The following is a 12,990-nucleotide window of genomic DNA, read 5'->3' as shown; positions in this document are numbered from 1 at the left end:
GGGAATGAGTGCTAAAAGAAGAGATTTGAACCCAGGGATATGCTAATATAAAGAAATCCAGAGGACAAGAGAAAACAAATGGAACTATATGAAGTGTTCTGTGAGAAGGAAGAACGACTTCGAATGTATGATGTGTTGCAGCATTCAAGAAAAGGGAGGGTTTCTAGATGAAGGGACTAATCAGTTATATTCATATTGTTGAGAGTTAGGGCAAGATGGGCATGGAGAAGGACCTTTTGGCTTTAGGAACATGAAAATCATCTGTGAAATTGACAAAAGCAATTTCAGTGAAACGATGAGATGGAGGATATTCTAAAGAAAAAGCCAGAAGTGGTTAAGCATTACTTCCAGATGTGTATTTAAGTAGAGGTCATAAATACTGGTAATCTTTAAAGAAGATTTGCTATCAAGGTGGACAAAGAAATAAAGTATGAAAAGAGGGTGATTTTGTGATAAAAGTTTACTTGTTTTATGCCTTTATAAAATGAAAAATACTAGAGGTTAATTACAAACTAATGGAAATTAATGAGCATCAATTACCAGCATCAGAGGAAAGTAATTCTTGGAAGTTGGGCAGGAAAATCGACTTTGCAATCTTCTCTATGTGCTCTGTGACAATGCTATAAAACTATTATTATTTGTAGCTTCTTACTTCATGTTAATTTAGAAAGAACTTGAATATCACACAGAAAATATTAGAGCCATTCTCTTAGTTAATTATCAGCTCTAAATAAGAAAAATAACTATTGTTCCCCAGAACTCTGTACGTCTAGAAATACATTTATTATATTATATTTTATAACTGTCATTATTATTATATTTCATATTGTTCTATCATTCATAACTCCTTCCAAACTGTGCATTCATTGAAAACCATCTTGAAGAAAACAGACAACCCACTAGTTGGGAAGGAAGCAATTATGTGAATGTCTCATTCTAGGAGAGATCCAGTCAGATACTAGGTCACCAAGTTTTTCATAAGACCCCAGGATCTTACATTTCATGATACTAATGACCTCAGAGAACACTTTCCAGTTTCGTCTTTTATAAGTGACTGAGAAAACAGAGCACTTTTGTGAATAATGAGAATGTATAATACATATTTCCCAAGGTTAAATCATAATGATCAAACTGGAAATTTCATTTACAAGTAAAAAACAGAACAATTTGAGTCATCTAGACCCAGATCATTAGTTTCATGTGATTCAGTTTTCTAGATAATTGGCCCAGCTTCTCATTAGTATTTTTCTTTTTTGGAACCTAATAGTACCAAGACCTCAGCTACACAGAAAACCTGCCAGTAAAAAGCTCATATGGGGGTAATGTGGAATGAAAAATTACTTTGGTATTCTGCAGAAAATTTAATGGGAATAAATTGTCCATCATGCTTACCTGGAAAAATTATATATCTATTCTGGGAAACTCTCCTGCCTAAACAACAGAGAGTAGCATTCTTTCCCTTTTCACCCAACCCAGGCTAATATTCCTTTCATATGCTGTGGGATTTGAGGTTCTTAGAACCTGAAAGGATCCTGATGACACAGTCTCGTATCTGCTTGGTTTTCACCCCATAGACAACGGGATTCATCGTGGGAGGCAAAAGCAGATAGATATTGGCCACAATGATGTGACAAGATGGAGGAATTGTGTGGCCCCCAAAGCGGTGGGAAAAGAAAGAGAAGAAGGCTGGACTGTAGGAGAAAACAATGGCACAGATGTGGGCAGTGCAGGTGCTGAAGGCCTTCTGCTGAGCATCTGCTGAAGAGAGGCTAACCACTGCCCGGAGGATCATGGTGTAGGAGATTGTGATGCACAAGATGTCAAAGCCCCCAATCAAGAGGGCAACCATCAGACCATAGATGACATTGACCTTGATATTTCCACAGGATAACTTGGCTACAGACATGTGGTCACAGTAGGTGTGAGGAATTATATTCCCTCTGCAGTAGGGCAGGCGCTTGGTAAGGAAAGTGAAGGGAATGATGAGGAACACCCCTCTCAGGAAAGTAGCAAGCCCAACCTTTGCAATGACAGGATTGGTGAGGATAGTTGAATAGCGCAGAGGGTAGCAGATGGCCACATAACGGTCCAGGGCCATAAGCATGAGCACCCCAGACTCCATCCCTGTGAAGGTGTGGACAAAGAACATTTGGACCAGACATCCATCGAAGCTGATTTCCTTGAAATGGAACCAGAATATGCTGAGGGCTTTAGGGATTGTACTAGAGCATATGAAAAGGTCAGTTAGGGAAAGCATGGCTAAAAAGTAATACATGGGCCTGTGCAGGGAGTCCTCTAAGTGGATGAGGTAGAGGAGCCCACAATTCCCTACCATTGCCACAGCATACATGGAGCAGAATGGGAAAGAAATCCACAGGTGCATGTCCTCCAGTCCTGGGATCCCATTAAGAATGAATGAGGCTGGGGTTAGGTCTGTTTGGTTTAACATTAGCATCATCAACCTAGGATGATCATTAATCATCTTTTAGAATTTGTGGGTCCTCCTAGATAGAGATAAGAGAAGAAAACATCTTGATCATAGTCACTGTCTTCATTTCTTTTGCCCTTTTCCCCCAAGATACATTTCAATGGCCAAACAACCAATTTTTCTGACTTCTGGGGAATATGAATATAAACCAAATAGATTTAAACCAAATAGATTACTTTATATCTGTGCATTTTTTAATTCATTCATCACCATAGGGGAATATGAATATAATTCATATATTCATCACATAGGGGATTCATTCATCACATAGGGGAATATGAATATGAATATGAATATTCATCACCTTCTGGGGAATATGAATATAAACCAAATAGATTTAAACCAAATAGATTACTTTGTATCTGTGCATTTTTTAATTCATTCATCACCATAGGCAACAAATACTTTTTATTGCTTAATAGCTGCTGAGTTCGTTAATAGACAAATGGCATCCATTTATAAAGGACAAAGTTTGGTTATTATTTTTTCTGAAGCTATTTTTGTTTAAATATATTATTTAAATACTGATAACTATACATATACTCCAGAAAAATAAACACAAAAAATCATTGGACTTGAAATAAATCATATTTTGAGAAAAAATATAGTAAAATCTTTTGCATGTGGGCATTAGGAAGTTGGAGATGGGGCTAGAAACAGGGCCCAATCATGACACACTCTATCAATTTCTGAATAGGAGGATTCTTCTAAGGAAATAGCCTGAGGGTCACCCTGTTTCTCAGATATCATATTGAAAAGTACAGGTGCCAGAATTCTTTAAAAATTACTGAAATACATTTCAATTACTATTATTTGGAAAATACAAAAGGAACCTCTAAGAATAAAAGCAGAAGGTAAATGCATAAATCACTGTAAAAATACTAACTAAACAAAACATTCCCATTATGAAACAGAAGGCAAAGGATTCCTAAATAAATCAATAAAATGTTAATGTGACAAAAGACAGATAAAATACATTGATTTGGACTATTAGGATAAATTATTTAAACTGTCCTATATAAGTGGACATAAATCTGTTAATTTTATAAAAATGTATATCGGCAGTACAGAAGGTCATATGATAAAGAAAACCAAACAACAAAGTAAAATAATGTACAATCATCAGAGAAATACATACAAAATTTGGAGTAGACCTATTAATTTCACATGAAGTAGTAATTAAAGCAAGAAAAATTGGGTCCAAATTACTTCAGAAATTCTGAGTAGTTCTAATGATAGGATGACTTTAATGTTGACTAAAGTTGATTGTTTTAAGCATGACACTTCTACTCCATCTTTGACAAAATATCCATAACTTAAATCATGGGATGCACAGAAATCCTCTTATGCAACTTATTAGTATATAGTTGGTATTAATATGAAAACTTTCCAAATTAACACTTAAATCTGATGAAAGTGCCAGTTTTCAAATTAATGCCAATTATTTGGTTTTAAGGTAATATTTTTGCTTTGTTATTAATCTCCACTTAGACAAACAGTCAAAATATGATGGTCTTGATTACAGAGAGACTAGGATATCTAGGCCCTCTAGGACTAAAACTACAACCCTGAGTTTACCAGTGTTTTCAATGGATTTAGAAAATTGTTTACAAATGGGTTTACAACATTCAAAGAACTGTTGTATATCATTTACCAAAATAAAAATTTAAATATATATAGCACAGATAAATATGTTACAATACTGGGAACATAACCCTTAGAGGGCATGTTTTAAAACAACTTCTGGCACTTTTGTACTATTATTCTCTTAAAAAAATACATTTAGTCTGTAAAATTATAAACTCTTACTATTATGGTCATCTGTCTGCCTCAGTCTGTATCTCCTTGTGCCTCTAAATACCCACGTCTGCAACTTTGTCTTTAATGTAAGCCAATCTTGACAATTCCAGACAACGCTTAATTCCAGGTCTTAATATTTCCCCTATAGCTTACTATAAAGTAAACTTCTGTATGTGTTTTTCCATAAAGATCACTTTAATCATTTAGGAATGGCTTTATTCTTACAGTAAATTTTAGGTTCTGTACAGGTTCAATTCATTTGCCAAATGCCCTGTTAGTGATATAAGTTTAAATGAAAGCAACCCAGCATCAATCATGAAGTTAATCTATTGCTTTAAAACAAATTTAAATTTGTTTCCAACAGTCTAATTCAATACCTCTTTCCAGAGAAAGGTACTGATATTTAGCTCTGGGTGTATAGCCAGTGCTTCTGGATGTTGCTACACCTCTCTCATCTTTCATAAAGTACTACTTTATCTACCACTCATTGTCAATCCTCATTTCCAGAATTTATAGGCAGTGATTTTTTTCTCCCTGTTTTGTGCTGATCTCAGCCTATGGATAACCAGTATTGTGGCTGAACTGGTCCTTGGGATTCTTATGATGACTGCAAGATACCTTCAGCAAAAACCCTCAGAAAATTTTGAAAGACACAAGGTTTATTACTTACAAGTCCTAGAAATCATGGCACACCTGGGGCCACACAGAGACGTCAAGGCAGGGGTGGGAGAAGTGGTGGGCCTGGTGTTCTAACTTATATTGGAGTTGAGGGTGACGCCTAGGGTATCTCAGGCTCACTCTTTTTTTTTTTTTTAATTTTTTTTTTCAACGTTTATTTATTTTTGGGACAGAGAGAGACAGAGCATGAACGGGCGAGGGGCAGAGAGAGAGGGAGACACAGAATCGGAAACAGGCTCCAGGCTCCGAGCCATCAGCCCAGATCAGGCTCACTCTTTATCAGTGAATTTAAAACCTAAGAATGGGAATTTAAAGCACAGGGAAAGAGAAAGAAAATTTAAAAAGTGGTCCAAAAGGTCAGTTATCAGAATCAATCAAGATCTGTAAAACAGAGGAGGTGCGGGATTATCCAGTCAAGTGGCTGGTAATACGTTTATCTGAGATAACATCTTGGAAGTGGGTGCCTCTTTGAAATGGATGCCTTGGCAATCAAAACTTAGCATTACAAAAAAGAAAAGCCAACTGTCAGGACTCACACTACATCCTCCATTAAAGCATTCTCAATTCTTAGCACATGACAATAGGTTCTCCTGGTAAATAAAACTACAAAATATATATTGGCCTAAAATATATTTTGGCATAAGTAAGAATTTACGGAGTCTACCTCAAGTAAAATCAGACACTCATAAGGAAAAAAAGGAAGGCAGGTAAGCAGCAAGGGAAATTTGAACATAACTCTCATGACCTAGAATTGCTCTCTCTATATTTCCCATTATTCCATGACCTGGCGGTGGTCCATTCTTGGCATGTATTCCTGTATGGTTAAAAGAGTTGTTTATATAGATGCATGGGCATTATGAACACCTAAATGGATTTTTAAGCCAAAGGTGAGAAATAAATATTTCCATCAGCCCCCACATCATTGTCTTGCACCGCCTGACTTGAACTTAGGTCAATAGAAAAAAACATTTATATCTGTGGGGAGGAAAAAAGCATTTAGTATCAATCTTAAATCCTTTTTCCTCTTTACATCTGTGTCTAAAATGAAAATCATCCTGTCACTAACCCTTAAATTTAATAGTTAAATACCTTAAGTTTTGAAAGGAAAAACAAGATAAAATATATATGGTTCGATTTTCCAGGAACTTGGTTGTCTAAACATCAGAGTCTCTGGGCAAGTTTTTAACTCTGGATTTTCTTGATATGAAGACTATTGACCTAAGACTGAAGAAAAATGAATGTTATATACCCAAGTACCTCAAGGGAACATTTCAAAACATCACAGACACACTGCTGGAACTGGAATCGGGCTAACCTCCAGGGGGCCCAAATGGTTTTAGTTATTGATAAATAACTAAACATGTATATGTGTGTATGTGTGAATATATGTGCACATGTGTATGTCTATATCTGAACATGTGTGTATGCATGTAAATAGACAGCCGGATATAGATCAGAAATGAGATATTTTAGTAGAACCTAATGATTTCACTCCTGCAGGGATTTGGCTCCTTTCCCTATGAAGTTTTACAAAGACCCCAAGGGAATCAAGTTGAATATATTTAAATTATGTGATTTTAACTTTTTAAAATATAACTTTTTAAATTTTTTGAAAAATTTTTAAAATTCCATTTTGGGGGCGCCTGCGTGGCGCAGTCGGTTAAGCGTCCGACTTCAGCCAGGTCACGATCTCGCGGTCCATGAGTTCGAGCCCCGCGTCGGGCTCTGGGCTGATGGCTCAGAGCGTAATTTTTTTTTTTTCAACGTTTATTTATTTTTTGGGACAGAGAGAGACAGAGCATGAACGGGCGAGGGTCAGAGAGAGAGGGAGACACAGAACCGGAAACAGGCTCCAGGCTCTGAGCCATCAGCCCAGAGCCCGACGCGGGGCTCGAACTCATGGACCGCGAGATCGTGACCTGGCTGAAGTCGGACGCTTAACCGACTGCGCCACCCAGGCACCCCTAAAATTCCATTTTGAAACATACTTGTCTCTCCATCGAAGTAACATTTACCAGCGTTTAGATTTTTTTTAAATGTTTTTAATGTTTACTTATTTTTGAGAGAGACCCAGAACACAAGCAGGGGAGGGGCAGAGAGAGAGAGAGAGACACAGAATCTGAAGCAGGCTCCAAGCTCTGAGCTGTCAGCACAGAGCCCCATTGGAGCTCTAACTCACGAACCATGGATCATGACCTGAGCCAAAGTCCAATGCTTAACTGACTGAGCCACCAAATTTTTAAATTTATTAATATGAGTATATGCCCAGGTAGTGCTTTAATAAGAAATGGGAAATTACATCATTACACATATGTTGCTATTTTTATAATTAAGAGTGTACAAGTAGCATATTAAATGTTCTTCCAAAGGAAGGTTTCTAAGACTGTAGTGTTTATTAAATAGATTAGTAGAATTTATTTATTTTTTTATCATTTGATATCCAGGGTTTTTTATTTAATAAAAGTGCTACAATATATATAATGTTCATGAATCATAAATCATCTTATTATTTATCTGAAACAAATTTCTAGTAGTGTATGAGTTTCATTCTATCATGCCAAGAGCAAGTTTATCTTCTGAATATCCATACTAATTTTATTGAAGAAATTGATATGTCAATGGCATGTGAATTTACAGTTGCTGAATAGCTAAAGATATTGACATTTGATTTTCAGTTTCTAACCTTATTGTGCTCAGTTTTGAATTTTTAAAAATTTTTTTAAATGTTTTATTTATTTTTGAGAAAGAGAACACAACCAGGGGGGAGGGCAGAGATAGAAAGGGACAAAGTATCCATCCAAAGCGGGTTCTTCATTGACAGAAGTGAGCTCCATGCATGGCTCAAACTCATGAACCATGATATCATGACCTGAGCTGAAGTCAGATGTTCTGCAGACTGAGCCACCCAGCTGCCTCTCAGTTTTGAATTTTTTTAATTATTTCTTCCTTATGTACCTTCCTTTTTGACCTAATATAATTTCTTTAAGAACAATAAGGAAAACATCATTGGCATAGAAGAAGAACTAGGATTGTGTGATATCACAGAGGTCACAGCACAGAGATTCTGGAGAAGAATATATGGTCAATAATACAACTTGTTGTAAGGAGGTCCATTAGAAAATATTACCAGTGGCTTTGATGGCATATGCTTCACTGGAAACTTTAACTTGTGGTTGAAATCAGATTATAATGTAGGAAGGAATAGGAATCAAGAAAGCAGAAATAATTAGTTCCAAAAAAATATTTTCCAGACACTTGCATAAAAAAGGTCACTAGGGTCAAGGGAAATTTTGCTATTGGGTCACGTACCAAGAAATTTAAAGAGGTGGTGAAAACAAAAAAGAAGTGAGTGATAATCTGAGCTCCAAAGAGCATATTTTGAGAAGCTTGCTTGATCAGAAAAAGGAATTCGTAATAAATACATACAATAATAAAGGAGGAAACAATGGCTATAGATGTCAAAAGTTCATGTGAGATTTGGGTTGGAGGTAGTTTACTTCTAAAGCTTCATTTTTTTCTTTATGGAAAAAAAAATCTTTCTTATAGGAACATAGAAACATCCTATGTTTCTTATGGGAACATAAAACACAGAGTACAGAATTGTCCCAGAGTTGGGGTATAGGTTTGTATGCAGGTACAATTGTAAATGCGAAGCATGAAATTGAAAGTCAGCTGGTGTTTAGACTTGTATAAAGATCTTTAAAATCTGTTAAGTGTATCTCAATTTGAGGATTAGAATGATAGCATAATTAAAATCATTGCCACCCATGCATTGACAATCCTCCTATAGAACAATGTAATGATTTCCTTTCCTTTGAAAAATAGACAGTTTTCAGCATATTGTATTGAAGTCTAATATTTACAAACTATCCCCACCTATGAGAAGTATCACTCATATTTTGAGGAAGGAAAGCTTTAGAAACCTGTTCCTTAGTGTTTAGCTCTCAGGACTGATAATCTCCAAAGATTGGAGGGCCTATGAATTTCCAGCTGGGGTTTTGTGTCTCCTCTACCTAACATTGTGGGATGGCTTTCTTTTCCTTCTAAATAAATGAATGCGTTAATAGCTAAGACTTCATAATCTGATTGGTTTGTATATGTGACTGTCTTTTATAAGTTTAGAGATAGAAGTCAACAACCTCTGGGAGGCCCTTGTAAGACTATGTAAGAATATTTGCACATTGATTTTCAGGGAATAATACCAGGTCAATTGGAATTAAGATAGCTTCCTAGAGGGTGAAGACAAGAATATATCTGTGGGATTAATATTCGGAGTTGAAGAATGAAGGGCTCCTCCTCACCTATCCTTTACTCTCATCCATAGAGGTCCTAGTGTTCTGTACCAGAGCATTCTAAGTGTCAGGCCTGGCTCTTCCGCTTGCTAATATTGCAGGTATTGGTGAGTCCCTTTCCTCTTCTTGGTTTCAATTTCTAATGGAGAAAATATAAGATTCATGCAAAAGCATGTAAGTCCCTGGCAGGTCTAATTTCTTTAACTGTGGCTGTGTATCATATTTTCTTATCCTTTCAAATGGTAACACACAACTATAACCTGAAGTATGAGGTCAGAAATCCCTGCCTGATATATTAGGAGACGGCCAGAAGGTAAGGGAAGTTCCTATGACTAGGCAGAGGCTCTTGTAACCTAAAGTGGAAGAACCTCCCCAGATTATACTTCCCTGGATGGCAGTTAGGAATGCTGAACCAACTGACCTCCTCTCTGATTTATTATTCTTTGAAATGGTATAAAAGTTACTGTGGAGGATATCAGTGCCGTATTAAAACCTCTTACCAGTCTCAAATATTGAAGGCTGTTTCTTCTTGAAAATCTTTTCTTCTGGATGAAGTCCCTTCTATACTACTGGATCACTGAGGTACCTTGACCCCAATTCCCTGACCCCTTTGAAACACTCTGACAACCCTTTCCCGGATTTCTTTGGTCTTAACTCCATATACTATAGGGTTAAGAGCAGGTGGGAAGAGTAGATAGACATTGGCCAAAAGAATGTGAATATGGAGTGGAACGTGGTGGCCAAAGCGATGGGTAAAGAAGGAGAAGAGGGCTGGTGTATAAGAGATTAGGATGACACAGACATGGGAACCACAAGTCCCCAGGGCCTTGGACCGAGCTTCATGGGATGAGAGACGAAGGACAGATCTTGCAATAAAGACATAGGAGAGACCAATGCAGAACAAGTCAACCCCAATGACCAAAAGTGCTGCTGTCAGCCCATACACACGGTTAGGCCTGGTGTCTCCACATGCTAGCTTCACAACAGCCATGTGTTCACAGTATGTATGTGGAATGACATGGCTTTGGCAGAAGCTCAAACGCCCAATGAGGAAGGGACATGGGAGCATGAGCATGGAGCCCCGCACCATAGCTACCACTCCAATGCGGGCAATGATGGTGTCAGTGAGAATAGTGGCATAGCGGAGTGGGTGACAAATGGCCACATAGCGATCAAAGGCCATGGCCAGCAGCACAGTGGACTCCATCATGCAGAAAGCATGAATGAAGAACATCTGTGCAAGGCAAGCAGAGGCTGAGATGTGTCCAGCTGCACACCAAAGGATGGCCAGTAGTTTGGGAACTGTGGAGAAGGAGGCAGCCAAGTCAATGGTTGAGAGCATGCACAGGAACAGGTACACAGGCTTGTGCAGGGCTGGCTCGGTGGCAACAACAACCAAGATGGTGATGTTGCCCACAACTGTGGCTGTGCTCAGGCAGCACACAGGGAGTGAGAGCCAGAGGTGGAACTGTTCCAGACCTGGGATGCCCAAGAGGAAGAAAACAGAAGGGTCCAGGTTAGTGTGATTAGGAGACTCCATGGTCTGGACAAAAGTTCTGGGCATCTTCTCTGGTCAGAAACCCCACACAGTATCACATTGCCTGAAGAGACAACAGAGAGCAGAGATATGAATGAGTTTTGAGTGACACCAACTATATAATGCTAGGCAAGCGTCATCATCTGTAAATGGGGATAAGAGTAATAGCCCCTAGAGTTCTTAAAAGAATTGTATTGGTTAATATTTGTACAGAACTTTGAATAGTATTTGATACATAATACTTGTTAAATTAAATAAATGAATATGGAAAAAGGCTTCAAACAAGCATTTAAATAAATCAGAATTATCTTCTCATTAAAGACTATTGTCAGGGATGCCTGGATGGTTCAGTCAGTTAAGTGTCTGACTCTAGACATGGGTTCAAGCCCCACATCGAGTTCCATGCTGACAGTGTGGAGCCTACTTGGAATTCTCTCTCTCTCTCTCTCTCTCTCTTTCTCTCTCTCTCTCTCTCTCCCTCCCTCCCTCTGCCCCTCCCACACACACTCTCTCTCTAAATAAATAAATAAATAAACCTAAAAAATACTATTGTTGACAAAAGGTCTGGACGTCATTTATTTTTCTCAGCAATATAACACACACACACATACACACATACACACACTCACTCACACTGTTTTCTGAAATATGCAAAAAGATATGGTGGGACTATCAGTCCAGAACACAAACTGCCAACACAGTTAACTGGATAAAGTTGGGTATGTTTATTGTTTAACTTAGAAGGGATTCTGGTTTGGGACCTATGGTAATTATTTCTTGGTAATTATATCTTGGTAATTATTTCTAATCTTAATATTATCATAGTTGTTTCCACTCTTTTCATTAACCAAGAGAGAGTTTCACATACTCCTGATCAAACTACATTTGTAATTCTGTAAGATGCTCCATCCACCCTCTTATGTCTAGTTTCCATTTCCCAAGATGTTCAAGCTAACCCTTTTTGGACTTCATCCTATTTCTGAAACAAAACCTTCCAACCTTTTACAGTCCATTCCACTCTTGGGTTAATCCTTCATTCACATTCTACCTGTGGTTCTTGTTGATTTCAAAGGAAGGATGCAGCCAAATCCTCAATTTCACTCTTCCACAATGTCAAGAAGTGATTTTGTAAGACTACTTTGACTCATGCCTGATGATGACTTATCCATTGTCGGGAAAAAATCCTATACTACTTTCCTTTTTCCCACCTTTCCCACACCTCCTCTCTCTAAGAGTACATAGCCTACAGTGGGGAGTACTTAAGCTCAAAAGAACTATTCAGAACATGTGAAATCATGATGGGATCAAAACAAAAGTCTTGTCATTAAGATAAAAGCTGGGAAATGCTTTCCACTGGAAGCTTTCAAAATGGGAATAAGAACTTTACTGGCCAGAAATTTGTTCTATGTATTCAACTACAAATATTTAATGTGAACCTCTTCTTTAACTAGACCTATGCTATACACTGGATAATCAGTTACTGTAATAACCAGTATAAAAAAGCCACTGATTCTAGGAAATTTATGGAGTTAGAAAATAGTATCAAAGAGGAATCAACTCTTTGTTACAACTCTTTCTTGCTCCTGGTGTGTGTCTGTCAGATGAGAATAGAAAAAAACTCTCCCATTCCTTAATGGACCAAATACTTCTCCATCTTCTGCAGAGACTATCCTTCACTACCATTTAGGTGTGTTTAAGAGGACCCTCCCCCACAAAAAAAATTTAAAAATCACCAGATAGCCCAAACATGTTGGTAAACAAAATCAACTATTTTTTTCTGAAATAAGGACTAACAGAAGGAGTGGAAGCTGGTGACAAATGCCATGCTAATCACAGATCAGGGCCAATAAACCACATGACCTCTACAGAAGAAAGATAAATGTGGCTTGTACCAGCAGGTGGATACAAAGAGTCTTATTGGTCACAAAGCTCTGTGAGCTTCTGCCTAGGAGGACAGAGACAGCAAAGATCTAATTTTCTAATCAATTTGACCAAAGGTCTTATCTTCCCTAAGGGAAAATACATCAAGGTGAAAGTTTGGACTTGTGTAAAAATATGACTATTATTGATGTATTGATGTTGATTTGAGATCTCCACCTAATATTCAGGCAAGACTGCAGTCCGATCTCATGCTTGTCTTGACATATTCTTTGAAGAGGTAGGATAGTTTAGAAGTGTAGGACCTTGGAGTTTTT

At 37.7% G+C, this 12,990-nt stretch overlaps 2 protein-coding genes across 2 annotated transcripts; both read right to left on the bottom strand.

Moving 5' to 3' along the window:
• Window positions 1–1,489: 1,489 nt before the first annotated feature.
• Window positions 1,490–2,455, bottom strand: LOC122482610 (olfactory receptor 52N4). The gene has a single exon (XM_043578921.1). It carries the CDS (start codon window positions 2,453–2,455, stop codon window positions 1,490–1,492), a length of 966 nt encoding a protein of 321 aa, XP_043434856.1.
• Window positions 2,456–9,832: 7,377 nt separating this feature from the next.
• Window positions 9,833–10,822, bottom strand: LOC122482609 (putative olfactory receptor 52P1). The gene has a single exon (XM_043578920.1). The coding sequence runs from the start codon at window positions 10,820–10,822 to the stop codon at window positions 9,833–9,835; it is 990 nt and encodes a 329-aa protein (XP_043434855.1).
• Window positions 10,823–12,990: the final 2,168 nt, after the last annotated feature.

Source organism: Prionailurus bengalensis, chromosome D1, assembly GCF_016509475.1.
Source record: "Prionailurus bengalensis isolate Pbe53 chromosome D1, Fcat_Pben_1.1_paternal_pri, whole genome shotgun sequence".
NCBI lineage: Eukaryota > Metazoa > Chordata > Mammalia > Carnivora > Felidae > Prionailurus > Prionailurus bengalensis.
The sequence above is the reverse complement of the archived record's forward strand: the minus strand, read 5'-3'. Positions and strand labels throughout refer to the sequence as shown.

Bases quoted from the DNA above. Each gene is read 5' to 3' on its own strand.
- LOC122482610 (XM_043578921.1), bottom strand. From the start codon at position 2,455: ATGCTAATGTTAAACCAAACAGACCTAACCCCAGCCTCATTCATTCTT.
- LOC122482609 (XM_043578920.1), bottom strand. From the start codon at position 10,822: ATGCCCAGAACTTTTGTCCAGACCATGGAGTCTCCTAATCACACTAAC.